This window comes from Danaus plexippus, chromosome 5 (assembly GCF_018135715.1).
Source record: "Danaus plexippus chromosome 5, MEX_DaPlex, whole genome shotgun sequence".
Taxonomy (NCBI): domain Eukaryota; kingdom Metazoa; phylum Arthropoda; class Insecta; order Lepidoptera; family Nymphalidae; genus Danaus; species Danaus plexippus.
Genome location: NC_083539.1, coordinates 7,120,297 through 7,145,304, shown reverse-complemented (window position 1 = coordinate 7,145,304; position 25,008 = coordinate 7,120,297). Strand labels below are relative to the sequence as shown.

At 35.8% G+C, this 25,008-nt stretch overlaps 2 protein-coding genes and 1 long non-coding RNA gene across 3 annotated transcripts; 1 reads left to right on the top strand and 2 right to left on the bottom strand.

Moving 5' to 3' along the window:
* The first annotated feature begins 1,714 nt into the window (after positions 1–1,714).
* Positions 1,715–9,682, top strand: LOC116769204 (eukaryotic translation initiation factor 4B). Its single transcript, XM_061528465.1, has 14 exons — positions 1,715–1,780; positions 2,249–2,359; positions 3,139–3,332; positions 3,422–3,529; positions 3,604–3,689; positions 4,608–4,723; positions 5,446–5,548; positions 6,512–6,574; positions 6,653–6,732; positions 6,851–7,013; positions 7,262–7,346; positions 7,429–7,468; positions 7,547–8,316; positions 8,678–9,682. The coding sequence occupies exons 1-14, from the start codon at positions 1,768–1,770 to the stop codon at positions 8,738–8,740; spliced, it is 1,995 nt and encodes a 664-aa protein (XP_061384449.1). The 5' UTR covers positions 1,715–1,767; the 3' UTR covers positions 8,741–9,682.
* Positions 9,683–10,885: 1,203 nt separating this feature from the next.
* LOC116769271 (uncharacterized) lies at positions 10,886–13,433 on the bottom strand. The gene is made up of 5 exons (XM_032660312.2): positions 13,401–13,433; positions 13,060–13,317; positions 12,814–12,937; positions 12,026–12,696; positions 10,886–11,946 (listed from the first exon to the last, which is right to left on the bottom strand). The coding sequence occupies exons 1-5, from the start codon at positions 13,431–13,433 to the stop codon at positions 11,362–11,364; spliced, it is 1,671 nt and encodes a 556-aa protein (XP_032516203.2). The 3' UTR covers positions 10,886–11,361.
* A 457-nt stretch (positions 13,434–13,890) lies between these two features.
* On the bottom strand, positions 13,891–16,087 carry LOC133320347 (uncharacterized). The gene is made up of 2 exons (XR_009753734.1): positions 15,665–16,087; positions 13,891–14,226 (listed from the first exon to the last, which is right to left on the bottom strand). It is a non-coding gene; the product is annotated as an uncharacterized LOC133320347 (long non-coding RNA).
* Between the last annotated feature and the right edge of the window lie 8,921 nt (positions 16,088–25,008).

Sequence of the window (25,008 nt, the reverse complement as noted above, 5' to 3'; positions counted from 1 at the left end):
CGAAAAGTGTATATACATATCAGACATTTACACCGAAACTACATCATGTATTATTGTTTACATGTAAATTTAAATAAATTAATTTATATGTGAACAAATTTTAAATTTAAGATGGAACACATAATTAATCTGTGTTAAAGGTTAATTACCTTACATTAGGCTCTGGCGTTTTGATAATGATGCAATTTGGATGCTTAAATTTAATAATAATGAGATGAAATTGTTAAATTTTTTAAATATCAGTGTAGGTAACAATTTATAAAACAGTTTTTTGAAACTCGACGATTTATCCAAGTGGTTTATTTTATCAAAATATGCAATTCAAAACCGAATTAGAAAGTATTTCGAAAATTCCTAAACTTCAGAAAAAAATACCAGGTATCAACAATGGCTTGATTCTTGGTAATTTTATTGTAGGTGGTAGAGCCTAGCTGTAGTCATGTAACTACAGATCAAACATGGGCTGGCTCGACCGGGGAAATACCACCCTCTCACAGAAGATCGGCGTGAAGTAGCCTTTAATGGCTGCGTTTAGTCCGTTGAGTGAGAGAGGCGGTTGCCTTTTCCCTATTCCCACCTTTTCCTGATATTCATTTATTCCTACCCTTCCCTATTCCTAAATAACCAAGTTTGACAACGCATCTCCGTTGCGGATGTCCATGGGCAACGGTAGCTACTGCCCACCAAGTGGCGCATCTACTCGTTTGCCACATTTAACATAAAAAGGTAGAGAAATAATGTCTTATTCATTAAAGCAACTTCAGAAAGCAAGCATTCGTTTTAAGAGTGCGCGTGAGATTATTAGGCTACTTTTTTAAAGAAACTAGACTTCCGAATGACAATTTAACGGTTAATAACACTGACTTATACAAAGAAACCGAAAGAAAATTCAGTTTCCTTTTGCATAAGTTTTAATTACAATTAATTAATTACAAGACAAATATAACTGTAATGTAAACAAAGTATTAAAAGTCCTATAATCGAGCTGAGACAGTGTACGCTGGCCTGGGATTTGGATTTAAGAGTATTTCTCACTAAATAAGAGTAAAATAAAATTAAAATGAGTCAAAATACATCTTTAATGTAAGAATAAAATAAAATGCATTCATTAATAAAAGTACTACTCACATAAAGCCTAATAACCGATACTATAGATTATAGAACAATAATCTTTCTATACTCATTAAAATTAATCAGTTATCTGTCGAATTATTATAAATGTTTATCTAAAAATCAAATTTAATTTTCTTATTTTTCAAATAGCTGTAACGCCGTGAAAAGTAAAGTATGATTTTGCTTTCGTACTTTATTTTACTGCCTAATGATTACTTCAGAATTCAACAAGAATGGGTACCAATATCCGCAAATGGCTATGGGTTAATACATATATTGATTTTTACACCATAGTAAAAAAGAAACTTTAAAATAGATATGAAATTAATATAACTTAAAATAATTGATTAATTATTTATTTATTAAATTTATAACAAGTACGTAATATGTAATCAGAAGTCGGCCTTTCTAAATTAAATTACTACGTTAATATTTGTTACTTTAAAATTCTATTCTAAATAAATTAACATTATTGTTTTTTAATTTATTGTTTCCAAATTTTTAAAACATTCTATATTTTAATTAACATAATCATCTCAAAATTTTACTTTATGGTGGTAACTTTGATGAATGTGGTAATATTTACAATAAGTATGGTATACCCAAAGTTATAATCTGTGCTATCAGTGGCAACACTGGCCCCAGCCTTGTAATATGGCCGCTGCAGGTTAGTTCTTTTAATTTTGTCATGTGTAAAACTCTCGATTTCTCTTAATTTTACTATAGATTTTTTGTTATTTATGCATGAATTATGTTCATTATTGTTTACGCCATGTAAAAATTAGTTTTCCTAACATTCGAGTTTAATTAGGTAATGCTAACGTGTCATCAATTCACCTCTGCGGACGTTTGGATTTACCGCGTGGCCACATTTCTAACTTTTAATTCTTGTAACTTTTTCTTTGTTCCATAAAGTCTCACATTATCTATATTATCTCTAACAAGTAGCCAATTTACTACTACTAAGAACAATCCTTTCAATATCATTTTACTTATTCCACGAATAACCACTTTCCAAAATCGGTGTAGGTCGTTCACTCGCTATGCGTCATCTTAAATTGCCCTTTCTGTCCTTACAAGCACAAAAAAGTCCCTTATAATGTGGTATTTCAATGAACTTCTAAAAATGTTGTAGGCAAGAAATCAAAGAAAATAAAATGGATCAAAGCCGACGCCACAAACTTTATTGCGGAGTCAACCAACATCCCAACAGCAAACAATTGGGCGGACTCCGTAGATGATGAACGTGAGTAAATTACTTATCCATTTGCTTCAATTAAATCTATTTATTGTAATTAAGACCCAATGATGAAACTAAAAGGGAAATGGCGAGCCAATGTTAATCTCGTACTTGGGGCGCACATACTGAACGTTCGTCGTTATCATCGCCCCGGGAAGGTCTGAGGAAAGGTCTCCTGTGTTAATAACATTCTAGACGGATGCTTCTCTTATCGGGAAGATGGGGGAACAAGAAAATACAAAGTCAAGTTTAAGCGAGGACGTCTGAGCTCTCGGGCTCAGATCGAGCAGAGAATTTGGATTTTGTTGGAAGCCCCCATGACCAGCACTTTTAGTCCAATCTACGAGATGACGCCAAGTCACAACTCAATTCAGACTAGTCTCTCATTGGCTTGCTCCCTTCATGAACTGAGGGTTTAATGTTACGAGATTTTAATCAATAATATTAACAAGTATTTCCAATCACTCCGAGATTCTAAACCGAGGTTTGCATTATGTTAAAATTACTGTTATTTAATTGAATTAATTATTTCTGTCTTAAAAACGAAAATATTGTTCATTATAAGTGCTTTAGTTCCTACTGTATGCATATTCTTAAACTTATAACTTTAAAGTGTGGTATTACATAACATCTGCATCTAGTGAATACAGTCACAGTCAATTAACTAGTATGAGATTGAGATAGCATTTAAAATTGACAAAATTAGAACTTTTTTTTATAATAGTAGGCATATTCAATTAATATACTTGAAAGCAATACAATGGAAAGGGTTTAATGTGTTTCAGAGAGTTTCGCATACTCGAGCTCGTCCCGCAATCGCGGGCCGATGGTACTGCCGTCAGCATCGCGTGCAGCACGTGGAGGTCTGGCTGTGGACGATGAGTCCATACCGCGGCGCCCACCCTACATCGCTCATATATCAAACCTGCCCTATGATGTCGAAGAAAGTGCCATCATGGAGCTCTTTGCAGGACTCAAGGTTGATATTTTAGTATAGATAGCAAATTATATGCATTTGCATATTATATAAATCATATTAAATGTGACTATGATTCTGTTTGCCATCAGATCAATAACTTGAGATTGCCAAAGGAGGGAGGCCGTCTTAAAGGCTTTGGCGATGTAGATTTCGAAGACAGGGAGAGTCTTGTCAATGCTATGAACCTGCCAGATTTGGTGAGTACACTTCCACCATGTAGTCACAAAATCATTTATAATCATAGTTACTTTCTAAAGCTATTTTTCAATAGATAATCAGCGGAAGGAGACTTAGAATTGAAGTATCGAATCAGGACAATGATCGTCGTATGGGCAGAAATAAATCTGATCGAGACAGGTATGATAATATCGTGCTTGAATGTTAATTGGTCTAGTTCTGTGTATTATATATTTATTTATTATAACATTGACTCTGTGCATAAAAGTAGTATGACAAGTTAAGTAACCTGTTAAGGTCATATGTCTGATTCAAATTTCCTGATTAATCATTGCTTTTACTACTAGTTTCCATTGTCCCAATAGATACAGTGATTAAAGTTTTTCATTCGTAAATCTTCGCATATGACAATTTTAGTGTAGATTTAAGAAAAAAGGAAGTCTTTATTTGAAAAATTTTAAAGCCATAGCCACATTATTCTTTTATGTTTGGAAGTACATATATAACAATACAGGGTTTTTTCAAGTACGAAATCACTTTCGCACTGCCTGCTATAGTTAGTGTTTTCTTTGTTCACATTCAGGTAGTGTTATACACAATAGATAATTTCGTTTGTGCCGGCGAAGTAATAACATTTCTCAGAAATAGTTATTCTTTCACAAAACCCATGAATATTTCAGCGGAAGCAAACTTTTGAATTGTATCAAAGTAACAACAGTAAATTTATTTGTATAGCCTTAATATTGTAATATCAGATGCTTTTTGTAATGGTCTTAATACATAAAATACATATAATTTATAATATGAGCATAACTCATCTTTACTTAATCTTATTGTTTTTACAATGTTCTGCATTACAACTACCATTATCACCAGATGTTGGTGCTAAAACTTTCATAACACTACTTCCAAGTTAGTTAACACTACAAATTGCATTTTGTAATTAATGTGAATAAGAAAATTGTCTCAGTGGTATTAAGATATGTGCAATGATTCACGCGTATCCATTAGCTTGAAATCCATATGGTTCCAGAAAAAGACTTGTAGTTATATGGGACTATGGGATTTACATATAGTTATACAGGTCGTTTGTTTTAGGGAATATGACCCCGAGCGTACTATGGGAGACTGGCGCTCTGGACCTCGGGCCGTGCCTGAACCGACAAGGGGCCGAGATAGAGAGAGGGAGAGAGACAGAGATAGGGAAAGGGAATGTAAGTATAGAAATAAGACTGCAAACAACACTGTTTAGGGATATCCATACTATTTATTTTTAGACTTAATTTACTTAATTACATTAAGTGCCCACAAAAATAACACATTTATTAGTGATGGCTTTTGTAAGTTTATCAACCATATTAAAATTGCTTTTATTGTCATATTTTGGTAAATATGTTTTGATCTCAATCTTTAATATCTAGTGATGCAATTTTCTACATAATACGTGCAGATTTTTACTGTTATATAATATATGCTATGATGATGAAACGATGGTCGGAGTTAGCTGTAATGTCACACTTGGGATGCACATACAGAGTACAAATATAAAAAAATATTACTATTGGCTTTAAAAGACCTGTAGCGAAATTAGTTACTCTATTCATCCCGGGAAGGTCTGAGTAAAGGTCGCGGTGCAAAGTGGTCACCGTCCCTTCTAGCTGGAGGCATTGCTAATAGTGATGGCAGAGAAACAAGAAACACTAACTTCAGGGCTGGTCGAGGATTCTTATAGAGGAGATTTAACCCTAAAAGTTATTGGAATTCTCTGCGACCAGCAATTTTAGTACAATCTGTGACACGGATATCCATCCGTAACTCAATTCAGACTAGTCTTCGGCTTGCTCCTACCTGTCGTTCTGAGCTTTTGATATAATTTATTAATAAGGGGGTGAATATATACTTGTATACATTGTAACGATGTAATTTTTTAATACAGCAAGCGCCGATAACCGTCCGGGCGGCTGGCGTGATGCTGAGCGACCCGAGCCGCCGCGGGCGCCCTACGGTGGTCGGGATTCATATGGACGAGACAGAGAAGGGTATATATTACTATACGATTGTAATATTAAAGCGATGTTAAGCTGGAATTTGAATTAAAAACGAAGTAGTTAATATACATTTAAAATTTCATTTTCACAATCATAATTCCAACCAAAAAGTTTCGGAATATAGATTTGCAATTGTATACTAGTTCCTTCAAAATGTAATTGCCTGAGAGTTGTCCCACTGAATGACCCGTGTGAAGATTCTGTGACCCTATTCACAAACTCAGATTTTCATATTCAATGGCGGAACGTTAAAAGGGTTAACAAACTCACTATGGTCGAATAATTGTCCCCCTCGTATTGAACGGTTCGTCGAGTACCCGTCTTGTTTTACTATTGACATAGCGGAGCTTTATAATAGGGTTGATGTTTAGAAGGTAATATTAAGTCTTTGAAATAAAAAATATATAAATATATTTTAATAAAATATTCAGTGGTGTTGTCCAGCTGGAACACTCCAGAACGTCGTACCGGTACTTCCTTTTTGGATAGGAACGCGTTCCGGAACTAAAGATGATTTCTGATAACGAAAATTGGCTGACGTATTGAAAAAAAATTAAAAAGAATTGGATTTTTTTCTAATTTTTGACGAATTTTCATATATATTATTATAAATAAGGGTTTAAACCGAACCCAAACCGGAACAAAAACCAGAACGAATGGGCTTGTTATTCCGAACCGTGAACCGGAGTCCAGAATGTTTTTTTTCTGCTGAATCGGAACTCGAAACGAACCGAAACAACTACGTGAACCGGTTCAACGGAAATTAAACTTTATATATAATAAACATTAGAAGAAAAAAATATATTTTTTCTTCCTCTAATGTTGATCCTGGCGACGCGGATGGGCGAAAATCAAGGGAAAATTCCCCAATCGTGAAATTTGGGACATAAGACCGGTAAAAAAACACCACTGAATGTATAATAATTAAGAAGTATTTTTGTTTGTTATTTTCAGAGGCCGTGAACGCGGCTATGGCGGACGTGATGGATTCCGCACAGCAGATAGAGACGGATATGGGTGTGTGATCTCGTTTTAAATGTTTTACTTTTGTCATTTCATGTGTTCCATATTACATGATCTGTTTCCCTATCGCAGAAGTCGCGAGGGACGAGGTTTCGGCGGTCGAGGATTCGGCGACCGGGAGCGTGATCGCGACCGCGATCCGCCCAGAGAAGGTAGGTACCTTTTTGAATACCACAACATTTGCAAGCATTAAACATTTTCATTAGCATAGATCCAGTTATTAACTGAAAGTTATTTAATTATATGGCTTACAAAATTTTATTTATCCAGATAAACCTCGCGAGCGTCCTAAATTGAACCTGCTACCTCGCACGGTACCACTTGAGCCGGAGCCCGCGCCTGCACCGCCGGCATCAGAAGATCGTCCAACAGCAAAACCTGTGCCCGCTGAGAAAGTCTTCGGCGCCGCCAAGCCAGTCGACACGGCTGCCAAGTAAGTGCACAATACACAACGCCATCTACCTTTAACCACTATGCGTATAAAATAATGGTTATTATACTATATAATGATTGTTATAGGACTCTAGTCCTAATACGCTACAATAAAGCGAGGGTCAACTAGACACCGTGTAGTGTACTGTACGCAACTCGGTCGCTTCATACCCACAATCCTAAAATCAATTTATTATCCACTCAGACTAAGATTTGTTCAGGGATTTTAAGACGTGTCGTTAATTCTAGGGAACGTGAAATAGAGGAACGTCTACGAAAACAAGAAGAGGAAGCTAGAAAAGCTGCTGAAGAAAAGGAGCGTTGGGGACGCAGAGTAAGAAATATTAACCAATCAATATATATGTTGTTAATAATATTTGATATCAATTAATAAAATAAATTATCTTTTCCTCTAGAATGATCATTCAGGTGATCGTCGAGGAGGTCCAAGGCGTGGTGAGTAAAAATATATATTTATATGGGATACATACAAAGTGTTCCATTCCTTATTAACGTCACTATATTATATTATAGATGATCGCGACCGCGGCAGAGATTCCCGCAGCTACAACCGTGACCGCGCCGACTACTCCCGGGACGATAGGGACAGACGCGACGGTTCCAGAGACGACAGGGACAAGCGCGACTACTCCAGGGACAATAGGGATAGACGGGACTATTCCAAGGATGACCGGGACAGGCGGGACTATTCTAAGGACGATAGAGACAGGCGCGACTACAATAAAGATGACAGGGATAGGCGCGATTACAACAGGGACGATAAAGAAAAGCGCGATTACAACAGGGATGATAGGGAAAAACGCGATTACAACAGAGATGATAGGGAAAAGCGCGATTACAACAGAGATGATAGAGAAAAGCGCGATTATAACAGAGATGACAGGGAAAAGCGCGATTACAACAGAGATGACAGGGAAAAGCGCGATTACAACAGAGATGACAGGGAAAAGCGCGATTACAACAGAGATGACAGGGAAAAACGCGATTACAACAGAGATGACAGGGAAAAACGCGATTACAACAGAGATGACAGGCGACGCGACTACAACAGAGAGGATAATAAGGATAGAAGAGACTACTCGGGAGAGGACAGGGATAGGCGGTACAGGGATGACGGTGACCGCAAGGATGGAGATCACGACTCGCGGCGGGACGTCGCCGACCGCCCGCGACAAGAGTCACCCGAAAGACGTGGGGACAACGACATTCGTAATGGAAGACGTAGTCGTGAGAGACACGAGGAAGACAGGCCGCTACCCAAGCTTAAGGAACAGGAAAAACCGGTATGATCAATAATAAACTAAACTAACCGCTGTTTATACTGTAATAAGATGAAAATCAGACACGATAATTCGTTTCACAAAATATCTGTGGCCGTTACATGTAATCTCATAGTTAAATATTTATGTAAGGACTCTGAAAATGTAATTTCTGTCCTTAAGTTTAGCTCACATTATATGATTCGATAAAATTTTATTACATTAAATTGCAATCCATTCGAGATGTGACAATTTTTTTTTATACTAGATCAACATTAATGTATAGTGAACCAGCAGAGAGTTTTGTCGTTGTATACAAATCTTTATTGAGCTTATTTTAATTTCAGTATATGAATATTCATAAATTCCTTATATCTATTTCCAGAACTTTGTCGCATCAAATAAATTCAGCTTCCTGGAGAACGCGGACGACGGCGGCTCCGACTAGATGAACAATCACCGGCGCGCTTCATACAACAGTTTCCGTTTACTGTGACTAGAGTGTAAAGTGTAAATTAACGAGTATCAAGTGTCGATAGTGACGCACTAGGACTATCATAGTGCTGCGAAGAACTCATTAGTAGTTAGTGCGGTGGTGTGGTGTACGTGTGTATTGGAGCTCATGCTCGTCTCGCTTCGAGACAGCCCCAGCCTTCACTGTCTCCGCCGTGGAGCTGAGCTCGATCAGCTTTCATTCAGTATTCGAGACCTGTCCATCGATATTTTCGCTCGCATGTTCCCCAGCTCTGTATGGGACGCAGTGAAGGCTGGGGCTCCTTAATAGTAACCGTGTACTGATTGGTGTAAATTTTCTATGGGTTTGTTACATTGTAATAATTATAAGTGGGTTACATCAAAATCGGCTAAGAGCAACTTACTATGCGAATTTTTGCTACCATTTTGCAATGAACTGATTGTTACAGGTGCTCTCCGATTTATTTTGTGAATAATTTGTTTTAGTTGACATTGTTGTGATGTTGATACCATTTGTGCTGATTTCACTGTAATACATTGCATTGCCACCAACGGGAATCCTATTTTCCTTTAGTCTTATACTAAATATTTAGTCCATTTAGAATATTATAAGAATGTTAATTGTATTATTTATCTTTACACTCAAAATTCGTGAAAGCAATCCAAGTGTAACTAAGGCATTGAATAGACAGATCGCGAACATGCTTTCTGAAATTTTAGTGCCTTACTACATACAAATGAGAAATAGAAATTGAAAGTTACTGTATTATTTGAATAAAGATGGATCGCAAGGATCTACCGCTGTTGTCTTCGTGACTTTATATTATATATTGTTTGTGTACTTCAAAATTTGTTTGGTACATATTATTGTCGAATTGTGAATTATAAATAAATTACTCTTTTTACAGCCACAAAATATATTTTTTATTTCTCTCTTTATTTTGACCCTCGTATTAATTGATTAGTCGTTTTATTTTCTGTGACGTACAATGTTTCGGTTTCAACATTTGAAATAAAATCTTATTATAATTTAGAAACAGAGCGCAGAGTATAACTCTAACATCTACAAACCGTAGCCTATACAACGACAAGAATGTATGGTATAAGGATTTTATTCAGGTTTTTTGTTTATAACTACCACAATTTATTAACAGCGCAGGAGTTCTTACGGGACTTGTTGTGGGTTAAGGGATAAGGTACAGCCGAAGATTCATTATTTAATGATTGGATTAATTCCAATAATATATGATAAGAAATCTTTAATATGTTATGACAAATAATAAACTCTCGACTTAAAGAAATTACCAATTCTAGATTGCTTCTTGCTATCATACAGGTTTCGGTTCCACGGATAGGCTGCACTAATTAACATTATAATATGTCTCAAAATTAGCATTATTTACTTCAAAAAATTTCATAGCATTCTGTGTTGATGACAGTCAGTTCCTTATTTTGAATCCAGATGAACAAGTGTTTTTCCATTCCTTAAAGCAATTCTTTTTGTGAAATAGTGTTGTTGGAAGCGACGTAATTTATTGTTAGGAGTTTTTCTTTATCTTTTAATCTGTACAGTCGTGCGAGATAAATTATGTTCTCGTGCAATAGACGAAATCGCACAACCGCGATCTTTGAGCTTTAGAATCTTAAACTTAACCTCCATCGTAATTGTCTTTCTTACTTTCTCTCTCATTTAATATGACTGTCTTGTTTAGACTTAAATTAATTTAAATAAGTATGTATGCAAAAACAAAAACTGTCAGATGCAAAAAAAAATGTATTGTCTCGATGGCCTGTTCTTTAAACAACCTAAACAAGCACGTGTGGGAAATCCCCGACACCGGGCCGCACCGGCTGTGGACATTGACCTCGCGACAAGCGATTTTTCCTATGCCGGAAATCGAAACTATTGACGTATAGTCGAGGACTGCCTGTAGACTTCAAGATTTATAAGTTTTATCTATATTCTATTATATCACCGCCAACGGAACAATGATCGTAATTCATACAAGAATCTTCTGCTCAAAAATTCATATTCATAATAGAGTTCCACCTTTGATTCTGTCACCGTTTCGATAGACATATTTTTAAATATAGAATATTCAAATAATGATACGACAAATACAACAAGATGTAGTGTTTATTAAAAAAAAACAATAAATTCTACGAGTCAAATAACATGCATTACCCGACTGGATATTAAAGATTTAGGCATAGAATATAATTATTTAAGTGTAGATATTGTATTCATAGTTCAAGCCAAGCTATGGCTGTGGCTTGTGGCAAACTAAGACATTAGACTTAACCATAACTAACTTAAGATTTTTAACTTTTCTAGTGAAATAATTCATGTGTTCATTACAATATACCCTAATAAAACCAATTCTTATATCTACAACATCAATTTGTTAAAAATCCAGGAATCTATGTCAGAACCAAGAGGCTGCAGTGATCGGATTCCAAGTACTGAATGGCGTAGGAAAACTCATACATTACATGCTAAGGCCTGTACTCCTAGCTATATCAGCCAATCTAATATCAAATATCTATTTATATAGATTTTTTATCTTTTCAATCGTGTCCCGCACGCGACAGCAGTTAACCAGCCTTTTTCTGTGACACCGCTAACATGAAGGCATCCCGAAGCTTCTTCGTCGCTTCTTCTAATAGTTCTGCCCTTATTCGCAGTCTCTTATTTCTTTCTTCCAAGTCGACGGCCATTTGTTCCATTTGCAGTTCTTTCAGCTTTCTGTTCATTCTCGATCTCTTGGATGCTTCATTATTTTTGTCCCGGAGTTTCCTGTAACTTATCTCGTGTGTGGATGACGAGTTTTCGCTTACAGCCGACACGTCGCTTTCCCTCCTCTTGGGTGGTCGGCCCCTTCTAGCTTTGGTTTGTTGCTGGGCGCCTTCTAGAGCTCTGATCATGTCTTTGATTGGTATGCTAGGCTTTCGTTTCCTATACTTTCTAGGTGAACTGCTAACAGAATAAGGAGTGTATGATACGTCCGAGTCCTCGCTGTCGTTCCGCCTTCTCTTCCTCGGTCCTGGTTTTATATCCTCGTCCGAATCAATTTGCGGTTCACTTTTGGGTGTGATAGGTTCATAGTCGACGGGGGCCGGAGGGGAATCTTCAATAATCGTGTTCTCCGTGAAGGCTGTATGATCAGTGGCCAAAGTATGCTGTGGATAAAAAAAATAATGTCAATTACGGTTACAAAATACATAAAAATAATTTTGTGACAATTTAAAACATTCTTACCGAGCTTGGGAGTGTACATTTCTCTCTCTCCAATTGCTCGACAAAACTAAGAACCTCTGGTGTGCTGATGACTTCTCCTTGCCAGTTGTGTGGATACCTGGCGACATCTAGCGACAGCCCACCACTCCGCCTCTCTTGGACAGTATAGTTGTGGGCGGCAGCCGGTTTAGTTTCTGGCGTCTCATTAATGATGTACTCTGATATAACTACGTCATTGCTCTCAACCTCCCTAGGTATAACAGATATGAATTTCGTGTCCAGGGAGTCCTCTTGGTCTATGAAGGGCATAGTGTGTATGTTCGATGTTGGTTTTGTGTAGTCTAAGTCGTCAGTGTTTTGCCAAGTGAATTCCGCGGCCTGCCACGGATTCGTTTCGGCAACACTATCCGGCGCTAAATCACCTATCGTCAACGGCAGTGTACTGATGTCTAAGAACTGTTCTTGGAACGGTATGTTAACTTCGTTGATAGCATTTGAATTGTAAAATACATCAGTATTAAAGCCAGTAGCCATCCCCTCGTCGGTGGGAGAGACGGGATAGCTCTGCGTTTGATTATGAGTCGAAGCTGACGGCGAATTAGCGTCCGAAACATCCCAACCTTGCGGTGAGAATGGTGTGTGCTGTGTGTCTGTGTGGTATGCCCTTGCCTTTTCGGTTATTTTTTGAGAATCTGTGGATAATCATATAAAATACAATAAGATGTTGGACAGGAACATAAATAGATTTTAATAAGTGAAATATTAATGTCATTGTGGTTTGCATTTTTTTAATTTAATCAAAACCTTACCAATGGACTGTACTATTCCTTCCTCGGCGGATGCTGAAGTCAATTGCACCAGATCTTGGAAGAACTCGCAATCCATGTCGTGGAACATTGTGTTGGTGAATAGCAGGTCCGTTTTCAAAAATTCCTGAAATCGATGATACGATATGTTAATTGACGAATTAACTATTTTTCAATATATAATTCCATGTAAAACTAATATAATAATGTAATATATTAGTACTCACGACCGGCGACGACCCCTCTTACCTCTGAAAAGCTGGTTGTTGGCGTTGGAGTAGATGTTGGCAATTCTGTTCTTGCGTTGGGGATTACTCCGCGCTGACCGTTCACCTGTTGGTTCTTTTGGAACTTTAAGCGATCTATGTCTATTAGTTTCAGAGAACGTCGAGCCTTGAGACTCGTTTGCGAAAAAACCTTGTCTTTGGTTTGAATTGAACTTTGTTCCGTTATCGTCTCCTTGACGCGGACTGACGGTGATCTTTTGAGCAACCATTTTGAATAGAACTACAAACAAAAATGGCACGACGTAACAAAATGCGGTTGTTTTATTATGAAGCAAGGATTGTGGTGGTGAGACAGAGGAAGACAGAGTGAATGGGATAGAAGAAAATGGTGATCATTTATAGAAAATATATGCAAGTTTAAATGCAACCGTATAGAGGAATTAGTGAAAATGATCTTTGTAACTATACGAGTTGCAAATAAACAAAGATAGATACACAGAATCTCGTTTACATGACAATGTATGGGATGGCATAAATATGATTAAAATAAATATAATTATTTCTCCGAGAAACAAAATGAGAGTTTTAATGGTAAATTAATATCTCTAACAAGTCATGTAACCGGTTTTTTAATGAAATGGTTGCTATTTCTCTGTAAACTTGAAAACACCGTTTCGAATTATTTCTTAGTGAAAATTTTATGATTTAACGCAGTTAATTGATTTAGGCGAATTCAGAGAGTTGATAAGAAGAGAAATTTTTATCATGTTTTTAAAGGAAAATAACAAAGGTTTTAATTAACTAACAGATTTAAATAGCAACAATTTGAAACAATACAATTACTTATATGGTATTATATTTTTTAAGTTTATATGTACCGATAAACAATAACAAAAATTTATGGAAACTGATCGGAATAATATTGATATATCCGCCTAAAATTTTTTATCAAATTTCGCCCCTATTTTTTTCTATTGAAGGACAAATTATATTCATTGATAGCCGTCGTGGGTAGTTTTCAATTTAGACTTTCTTCGTACGACGTTTGTATCCTGTAACATAAGATGGGGTTAGGGGGAACAGAACCGCTACAGCGGTGGTACTTACTTTATTGAACTCTTCTTGAGTCCCTAAGGAAATTGTAAACCTTTAGGCTCCCAACCAAGCAACTCTCTTAACAGGAATAGGCCTGTAACAAAAGAAAATCATACGTTATACATTAAGATTAAGCTATTAAAACTTAGTTATAGCAGTAAAGTAACTCAGTTCTCAATAAATTAGAAAAAAATAATTCCTTCGTATCTCATAATAATGTTTTATAATTTTTATTGGGTAAAATAAACCTTTTTTGTGTCAGTCAAACATATTTAAAGTAAAAAATTAATTGCCGCATCATCACACGTAACCAGAACCAAGTTTTAACGAATGTTTATTTGAATAAGGTAGTCCGACGATGTAATATATATTTAAATCAATGCAGTTGTACCCACATAAAAACCCCATTAGAAATACCGTTCGAAATTTGGAATCCGGTTTAAAATTTAAATATTAGAAATTTTAAATATTCAAACAAGCTCACATACCAAAAGTTTAATTCTATTTCAATTTACACTATTTAACTGTACAAATCAAGATTCGTAAAATCAAATATTAAATGAGTATATTAGTTCCTATTAAACATCATAATAAAAATCATGAAAACTTTTGGTCGACCTCGAACTAACCGACGATTAGCAACCCACGTCTATCGATTACAACCACTTCAGAATAGCCCTTATCGACAGTTCCTATGAATCACTAAAAACCGTACAATTGTTGGGAATAATACTGCAGTTATTAAATAAATCGTAAATATAAAGATTAAATCTAAAAATCTATCACAAACACGAATTAGATAAATCCAAAAGAACACGATTTAACCCAAGGCAGCGTTGGACTGATGGTTGAAACCACAATACAAAAACGAAAAGAAGTTTCCAGTATTAAAAAAAAGTTGGTTTATAAAATATCCGTAGACCACTTTCACTTATTTAAAAAAATTGTATCGTCAAAAGGTCACGAGTGACGTACGCGGTAATTCCCGTCAATAACATACAACATTCACTATAATATGTACTTAATTAAACGAAAAAAAAACTATCAAGCATTGAACCAAAACTAGTATACAAAAACCATTATGAGATCGTTACACAGTAAATGCCAATTAAAAACTTCTTATTAGCCTAATGACTTAGTGGTAACAATAGTTTATTAATTAACAAGATAATGGCATTTGGAAAAAGTTATTATCATTCTAGGCAAATAAAGCCATGGTAAAAGTAATTTAAATATTTTAGGAACGTTTAAACCAAACATACGTTATAAAACCATTCTATGATGTTCTAGAAAACATATATTACAAAATACTTGATCGGACCAAGGCGAATACGCATCAACATGTGCGCGACAAGTCGGAACTTGTTCACGTGTACAGTTATAGAAACTTAATATAATAACCATCTAACCTGGATTACATTTAACATAAGATTAAAATAAATACCACATAGTTAGTATTTATAATAGAAATTATATTAAAATTAATACTATCTTGCGCAATATTTATTTAGAATGTTGTTCTATCTACTTACCTCAAAAAGTCTTCTTTTTGTAGGCTCAAGCGCTAAAGATATCAAGTTACTCTTTAAAATTAATGAAAAAGAAGTAACTTTAACACACATATAAAGCCGTTGTATACTAATAATATTGATAGATTTTGTAGTAAAATATTTAATGTGTTTCAATCACAACGAAAACCACAATCGCCCTGTGCGAGCTCCAAAAATGTTGTGCAACAATGGTGGCTCCAATAACGATGTACAACGTAGAGTTTTCCTTAATCCCCACCATTCACGTTCATGTTCTAAAAATAAATTATACTCGATCTCCTATTGGTCACTTAACATGACGTCAACAAAAGCGACCAATAAGACAGCACCGTTAGAAGCATCACGAGACAACCGCGTTTTACTTATACATGTAGACATTTATAATATGTACTTTTAACTTGCAAATTCCATGTTTCACGAATGTCTCAATGGAGGGGGATTTCATTGGGATTTTACACTATGCAATTCTACCAAGCTATACAAAAATATTGAAATATTTATATTGCTATTGGCTATCATCAAAGAAAAATTATTTAAATGCATATTATTTTACTTTGTTAGAATGGATTTTTCTTCACATTGATTATATAACAAAAAAAAAACATGCTTAACTATGTAAGTAGTGACTGACATTATTAAAAGGGTATGTATTATTATATATGTTATCTGAAAAACATTGTTTTCGATAATCGCTTCTTAGATTTTCCAGAGATAACTGATACGTCATTTAAGTATAGCTATTATAAGTGAAAAACTATTTGCATATAAATATAAGTGATATAAGATTAGATAATTAAGCGTTTAACATAACATTCCTTAATTAATTACAATTGAAATTCTATAACGCCCATTAAGGAATCTCATGACAATAAAAAATTAGGATGATATATTAATTTTCGTATTGTTTTATTCTCTTATGCCATTTTCACTTAACTGAGAGCTGGCTTTAATATTATAATTTATAAGCATTAATTTTAGAAAGTGATGCGGCCGTCTTCAATTTCCAGATCTGACTAGAGTTCAGTTGAACGTTCAGCGGTCTGCTAAAAGACCATAAGTGTTCGCAAAGAAGCGCAGCATTAAAAGCGTCATTGAAATAATACGTATTACTTAACACCAACAACAGTGATTCAGCTTAAACTTATTAAGACTATGACCGCGGCAAACAAATGATTCACTCTAAATCAAAGTTCAATGACAGTCTAAAACGTTTATTTTTTGTTACCAAATAACAGACTAGTTTTATATGCCGATTAAAAACTAGCGTGCTTCATAATCATGGAAAATATAAATACAGAGTAAAAAAATATAACTATAATCATGAGCAAACGTTAATTATAATAATTGTAATCATACACACGATATATGCCCAAGTAAAGTAAAAACAATAGAATTATATAAAAAGCTTCATCATGTCCTTGAATTCTTTAGAAAAAGAAAAATGTTGGGCGTGTTTTGAAACGAAATCTTTAAATATCAGTTACTAAACTTAGGTAATAGAAAAAAACAGCAACGTAAAAAAGTTGGTACAGACTTTAGATAAATTTTATATTACTAGATAAAAAACAAAAAAAAAAAAGATGTCAAAGAACCGGCAGTTTCAATTACGATCCTTATATAAGTAAATTTTGTTCATACTTTTCTAGATGTAGTTTCTGGACTGTTTGCTAAAGTGACTATTTCTTAAATAACTGACTAATTCTTAATTACAAACAAAGAAACGACAGCACATAATGACCTCCGCTAGATATCATATATAGTTATTATGTGTTATTACCTAGCAAATATGACGTAGGTACTAAAATGGCATATACCTAAAAAGATAAATAAAAAATAATAATTGTCTCAGAGGTAAACGTTCTAACCCATCCGGGCCCCTGAAATGTCAAGGTTTCTGTATTACCATGGCTTGTGTTTAAAAATATGTAATTGTTTATTTTATGCGATGTTTTTTTTTGCCGCTGCATAACTGATAACTCATGGGATTGGATTGGTAAAGATGGTTATGTAAAAAGAGAAAAAAATATACATAAAATAGTTATAACATTTAAAATTTATATTTATTGATTTTTTTAGAGCGAACGCTGGCTGTAAAACATAAAAATAGAAGTTTTAACTATGAAAAATTGATATATTTCAAATAATTATCTTTATTTGCATTCAATGGAAACTAGTGACCACGTGTATTGTCTTCTTCTTCTTCTTCTTCCTGGCAATTATCCCAGCATTAGCCAGGGTCTGCCTTCCTGCTCAAACTCCTCCACTTTGCACGGTCTTTAGCATCCGCGGTGGTAAGTCCATTGGCTCTCATATCCTGCTTCACGGTGTCCAGCCATCGCTTTCTTGGGCGTCCTGGGGGTCTTGCTCCAGGGACCGACATATCAAGGCAAATTTTTCCGACGTAATTCTCAGGCCGGCGTGCAACGTGGCCATACCATCTCAGGCGACTCTCTTGAAGCTTATCCGCTACGTCACGGACTCCAAGACTACCTCGGATAAATGTGTTACGTATACTGTCAGCCCGCGTTACGCCACACATCCACCTCAGCATCTTCATCTCCGTGACGTGAAGCTCCTGAGTGTGCCTGGACAGTGTTGGCCAACATTCGCTTCCATATAAGAGAACCGGTCGGATTATGCTCTTGTATATTATTCCCTTGAGCTTGGTAGGTATTCTGCGATCGCAGACCACACCTGTGACCTCACGCCATTTCGCCCAAGCAGCGCTGATCCGGGCTTGGACATCGTGATCGATGCCTCCGGACTCATGCAGAATAGATCCAAGGTACCTGAACTTTTCCGACTTAACGGCTGGTTCAGGACCTATATGGATAGTGCAAGAGTCCGGGCTTCCGCAAGCCATGTACTCGGTGTTCGTCACATTTAGTTTAAGACCACCGTTCTCAAGCGTACCCTTCCAGAGGTTCACTCTTCGCTCTAGCGTCAACCTGCTCTCATCAATGAGCGCTATGTCATCGGCATACATCATCAGCCATGGAGGCTGATCCTGGATGTTAGCCGAGACAGTGTCCAGCACTATATTGAACAAGAAGGGGCTAAGAGCCGAGCCTTGGTGAAGCCCTACTGAGATCGGAAAGGGTTTTGTATCGCCAACAGCAGTCCTAACCATTGAAACGGAATCGCGGTACATGTCTCTGATGATGTCAATATAGACCTCAGGGATCCCTTTGAATCGCAATGCCCACCAGATACATTGACGAGGCACGCAGTCAAAGGCCTTCTGCAGATCTAGGAATGCGACATGCAGAGCTCTCCTTTTTTCCCTGTATGCCTCCATCAGAGTTCTGATGGCAAAGATGGCGTCCAAGGTGCCCGATCCTGGCTGAAATCCATATTGACATTCCGAGACAGTACACTCTCGGCGGAGCCTGAGATCGATCATACGCTCAAAGAGCTTCATGGTGTGACTCATGATCTTAACGCCCCTATAACTACCACAATCTTGAACACTGCCCCTGCCTTTGTATATAGGGGTAATGTAACTATAACGCCACTGATGTGGCATAGTCCCGGTGTTCAAGACGCGGTTAAAAAGGTCCGTCAGTATGAGCACACCAAGAGAGCCTAATGATTTCCACGCTTCGATCGGAATATCGTCAGGTCCCACCGCTTTCCGATTCTTCATGCGTCGAAGACAATTCCGAGTTTCGTCAGGTGTTATCGGGGCAATAAGTCCAAGATTAGGAGGTATTTCGGTTGGAAGACTGCACGGGTGCTGAGTATTTAGCAACTCCTTGAAGTAGAATCTCCATCTCTCCTTCACAGAGGCATGATTACACAGCAACGTGCCTTGGGAATCTTTGACGCTAAGACATTTTGCGATATCTTGCGTCGCCTTATCCCGAGCTCGTGCCAATTTGTAAATGAGCTTCTGCCCCTCCGCAGTTTCAAGTGTATCATATAATGGTGATAACCTATCACTGCGGGCTCTGGCAACAGCCCTTTTACTGGCACGTTTCGCTGCTATGTACTCTAGTCTGTCTTCAGGAGAGTTTGATTGCTGCCACTTCTTAAAGGCAGTCTTCTTTTCACGAATCACCTCCTGCACTTCGTCATCCCACCACCATGTCTCCTTGTCAATGACCCGTCCTCCCTTAGAAAGCCCTAGAACTCGTTTACCTGCTGTGATAATTGCTGACTGGGCTCGATCCCAAACTTCCTGAGCAGTTTCGGTATTAGTCGACAGATTTTGACTCTCAACCTCTGCCCGAAAGCTGGTCTGCATCGTTCCATTCAGCAACCTCCACCTGATGCGAGGCTTACGTTTCTCGGCCACTTTCTTTTTCGGGGTAACGACATAGTCCATGACAAGAAGTCGATGTTGGGCCGTCAGGCTTTCACCAGGAATGACTTTACAGTTAGTCACCTTGCCGATATGACACCGTCTGGTCAGCAGATAATCTATTTGGGTTGAGTGGGACCCGCTCTTATACGTGATAAGGTGCTGTGGAGTCTTTTGGAAAAACGTGTTCACGACGGCTAAGTCAGACGCAATACAGGTTCTGAAAATATTTTCTCCCTCTGCATTGCGGCGACCATAACCAAAACCACCGTGTACACGGTCAAACGTTTCTGCAGCCCTACCTACGTGGCCATTTAAGTCCCCCCCAACTATGATTACTTCAGCAGCTGGTATAGCACGTAGAACCTCTTCAAATTGCTCCCAGAATGACTCTTTTTCGGACCCGCTACATCCAGCCTGAGGAGTATAAGCACTGATCAAGTTAGTAATCACTCCCTCGATGAGTACCCGCACCCGCATCAGGCGGTCGCAACGACGATCAACTTCAAGAAGACCATTCCGAAGCTCTTCAGATAGCACTACCGCTACACCAGCTTTACCTGAAGGCGACCCAGTGTATATCAGCCGGTAACCCTGTCCGATGTTCCGAGACTTATTGCCCTTCCAGCAAGTTTCCTGGAGGAACGCACACTGGACCCGACGTCTCATGAGTACATCTGCGAGTTCTCTGTATCGTCCGGTTAGAGAGCCAATATTCCACGTTGCAAAGCGGAGTTTCCTTTGGGGTACTAACGTCTTTAGCCGTGCCCGTACTTGACACGGTAGCCCTTGCCCACTTATCGCAGGTGTAGGGCGATGTGCCTGCGCATCGTTTATCGGCGACGCCCTAGCCGTACCCAGTCCATAATCTTTTGCAACCATAAGAGTGGCGGGAATGGTTTTAACGGAGCGACTGCCGTCTGACCTCCAAAACCCCGTTTTACGGGTAAAACCAGGAAAGGAAAAGATAGAGAAGGGGGAAAAGAGGTTAGGAAGGGGAATGAGGGGAGGTACAGGACACCACCTTCATGGACTGAGGATAGAGGTATGAAAGTGGTGGCTCGAGGATCCGGGGTCGCGTACCCGTATGCCCAAGGCTAAATATCGGCTAAATATTGTATTTCAATACAAAAATGTCATCTTCCCGTTGAAAATTGTATCTTGTTAGAAATCGTGACATATTTTTTTGTTTCTTTCTATATGCAATTTTTTTTTATTTTATATTGCCTCTAAAGCAAAACAAATAATTATATTTATATGATTGATTTCATTTCATATCGTAGAAATTAGGTTTATAATGAAATAAATTCTAATAATATTCCAAAGAGCTAGTGAAAGATTACTAGTTCATCTCTGATTTATTACAAAGTATTCTCAAGTCTGAACTTTGGCTTTGAGAATATATATCTACATTGTAAGGGCAAAGGCCTCCTCTATACTAAGAAATTTCAACATTAAACCGGTTTGTTTAAAATAAAATAGTTTCTATTTTCTTAATGACAAGTAAATATATATGTGGTGACTTTCCACTTAAATGTCTAATCAATTATATTTAACTTAACTTTAAATTCAACTTCAATATTTTCATGTAGGTATATAAAATACACAAGATTGTAACGATAAATTCAATGACACATTTAATGCACAATGCTTGTATTATATTGTAGGCAAAATAAATCCATCCTGCAGTCACATGAGTGATATGAATCATCACTGATAACATATACTCCTATATTGAAAATAGTCTCTTGCATTATTACTATTTTTTTTTTTTTTTTGTAAGTACATTGAGATGTAAGCCTTATAGTAGCCTCACACCTCGTCTGCCCGTGATCACGGTTGCTGCAAAGTAACCGAAACGTAGGGATTATGTAGTTTTTAAATAATAAAATCTGCGTAGTATATCCGAATAATACTAGTTTCATTTAAATGAATAAAACTCGCGAAAATCTTGCATCTCCTTATATTATCTCACCACATAATCTATGTTTGTACTAGAAACAAATTATAATCTATATTTATTAGTTTGAGTATTCATCCATGGAGATGATTTCAGTAAATAATTGTCCAATCAAGTCCAGGTTTTTTTGTTTGACAACTTCGAGGGTGGTTTTAATAAAAAAAAAAAAATTGAACCACCAATTTCGATTTTAGTTCCAGAAAACAGAATACATGCTTCATTCAACTTATACCGAGAGCTTTTTTTTCAAACGAAAAAATGTGAAGGTGCATTTCCTAGTGACTTATGAGTATTATATTTATATACAAAAAACTTTTGAAATAATTTACTATGAACTAAATAATTTAAGTAAGAGGTTTTCATATTAATACAAATTTAAATACAGTGATGATATAATAAATATTGGTACAAACACTTATTATCTTAATTCTTCAATCTTAGATACTCGGAAATCTTTACTAACTTGATCATAAGATAGTCTGAACTGTAATCTAATATAGAACAATTAATTTAAAGCTCCATCAAAACTACAAAAATTATTTCAAAAGCCTTATTTATTTCTATAATTTTGCTTTGAAATAATTGTTATGGATTATAGGAATTTTTATTTATTACTACCTGCCCAGACAGACTTTGTCAAACATTAATAGAAAAAATTAAATAAATGTAAAATTTTTCGAGCGATCACCTTATTTATGTCCCAACAATAAGCAAAACTAAGCTTTACATTTTGTAGATTACAATAATGCTTTATGGTATTGGTATGCAATATTTTTTGTTTGCTTATTTGGTGTGCAACCAACATAATACTTGACGACTGACCCTGGGATTTGCTATGATCATTGAAAAAACAAACCGCAGTGGAAACAATAGTCGTTTATGTTGCATTAACACTACAATACACAACAGTTTTTACACGTTAAAATTATATAAAACAGTGTATTCAATCAACTTCAATGTAAATTCCATAAAAAAGTGTATTTTTCTTTATATATCGACATTGACAATTTATATCAACTGTTTGATAGTAAATTTTTATTAAAAATATATATATATATATTATTTTAGGTTCTTTTTTAACATAAAAACTTTATGTGGACCTTAAAGAACATATAACAAAAATTAGCTCAATTGGTCGAGCCATTTTCAAGGTATGCACTTAGCAACAGCCATTTTTTTTTATATAGATTTCAATCACAAAATGAGGAAATGAGGAATTTTAGAAATATGTCATTATGTTAACCACAAAAAATACAGAACATACATAAAAAGAATGTTACAATAGAGTAATTAATAACATTTTTTTGTTATTAAATTACTCATATGGAAACTGAATTGTTTTAAAGACTTTTAAAACCATTTTCCCATATAGTGTAATGAAAAATTATAAAAAATCATTGACTGATCAATTAAAAATTAAAATATTTGTTAGTGTAAAATCTATTTAATTACAAGCTTTTCAGATTATAATTGAACTTTTTGTTTGAATATAACCAGTACTTTACCAATGGGTTTTGCATAATAATTAGAAAGTATTAGAATGAATAACTTGCAAAATATCTGATACCTAAAAATGAGTATAAAGTTTGGTACTCACATTTTGTTGTTTCTATTAAGAAATGTTGTCTTAAATTTCTTAATGCCGCCCTTTGTCTTAAAATGAAACTTAATTAGATTCCGAATGTTATGTGTAAGTAGCTGGTTGATGTTCAATATACACTGATTAAAGTAGACCGCTGGATATGTGTTAAGTCGTGTGTAAAAGAAGTTCATGTTAATCTTCCGACTTAATTTCATTTAAGTCCTCCTGTCTTTCTTTTCGCAATATTAGTCACAGAGATCTAATCAATTTAACAGTCACAAGACCGATGATCAAACAAAACAGTTTTCGGTATTAAGGATTAATTAAATTATTTGAAACTTAAAATAATTAACTTCCAAAACGCACTTTTATGTTCTCAAAAAACGTATGTATAAATTCAATAACTCGTCTGCACAAGAGATTTAACTCAAGTGATGAAATGCGAAATAAGAGTCTAGAATTTTAGTTATATCAGTATTGACCGTTTTAAATTTGACACTGCTATTTTAGTAACAAGTCCGGGATGAGATAGAGTTATGTAAAAAGAGTATAGTGGAAGTGAGATATTCGATGTGACGTCTTATTTGAAGACCTTATACATAATCGCTTCACAAGAATGACGTTTTGACATATTGCGATCTGTTTTATGCCTATTATAAATTGTTTCAATTTATGTGATATTACAGTAGGTGACTTTTGAGTGAAAGTATATTTTATGATAAATAAATACTGTAATGTTACGATCTAAAAATATTGACACTAATCTTTTTTTTAATTTATATCGCTTTGAAAAATTCCATTACAATGTAATTGTCAGCATAAGAAAATGCGTAAAATGAAATAAACATTAAAGAGATTTCGTTTGTAGCACGTTTTGAGATGATGCAATATTGGTGGAAATTATGGGATAAAATTAATACTGGCTACATTATATATATTATGTAAAATTAACAATGTGCTTAAAACATTATAGCAAAACATACGAATAACATACGTATATATCGTGAAGATACAACATGTTATTATGAATAGTTCTTGAGAGTAGAAAATTTGTTTATCAACAAAAAGTCCAAAAAACCTATTTTAATTTTTTTTACGAAAATATTTAAGATATAACTCCCGTTTATTATTCTATATTATAGAGACAGAAATATCAGGCCCGGCCGTAGGTGTAAAGTAAAAAGTTAGACTCGGCTTGACTTTTTTTCTAAACTTTTAAAATCATTGGAACTCTTCGATCATACTAAAGTTGTGTAATTCAGCTACTATACTTGATAATGGTAATAGCGGTCTTATTAAATTCTTCTTCTTCTTCTTCTTAGCAACCTTATTAAATTCTGCAAAATAACACCTAGACACATTATGTAATTCAGCTTTGAGAGACATGAGGTAAGGTATAAAAATATTTTATAAAAGATTGCTGGTCAATACTTGTTGAGTAAAAACTTTAAATTGAAAATTTCAAAATGATATTTTTGGCC

What these genes read in the sequence shown, in the direction of transcription:
- LOC116769204 (XM_061528465.1), top strand. An exon ending in GGACTCCGTAGATGATGAAC is followed by an intron (nt 2,360 to 3,138) that starts GTGAGTAAATTA and finishes AATGTGTTTCAG; the next exon opens with AGAGTTTCGCATACTCGAGC. An exon ending in CCAGTCGACACGGCTGCCAA is followed by an intron (nt 7,014 to 7,261) that starts GTAAGTGCACAA and finishes CGTTAATTCTAG; the next exon opens with GGAACGTGAAATAGAGGAAC.
- LOC116769271 (XM_032660312.2), bottom strand. Translation starts at nt 13,433, where the DNA reads ATGATCACCATTTTCTTCTATCCCATTCACTCT. An exon ending in TCTTCTATCCCATTCACTCT is followed by an intron (nt 13,318 to 13,400) that starts GTCTTCCTCTGT and finishes TTTTGTTTGTAG; the next exon opens with TTCTATTCAAAATGGTTGCT. An exon ending in AGGAATAGTACAGTCCATTG is followed by an intron (nt 12,697 to 12,813) that starts GTAAGGTTTTGA and finishes GATTATCCACAG; the next exon opens with ATTCTCAAAAAATAACCGAA.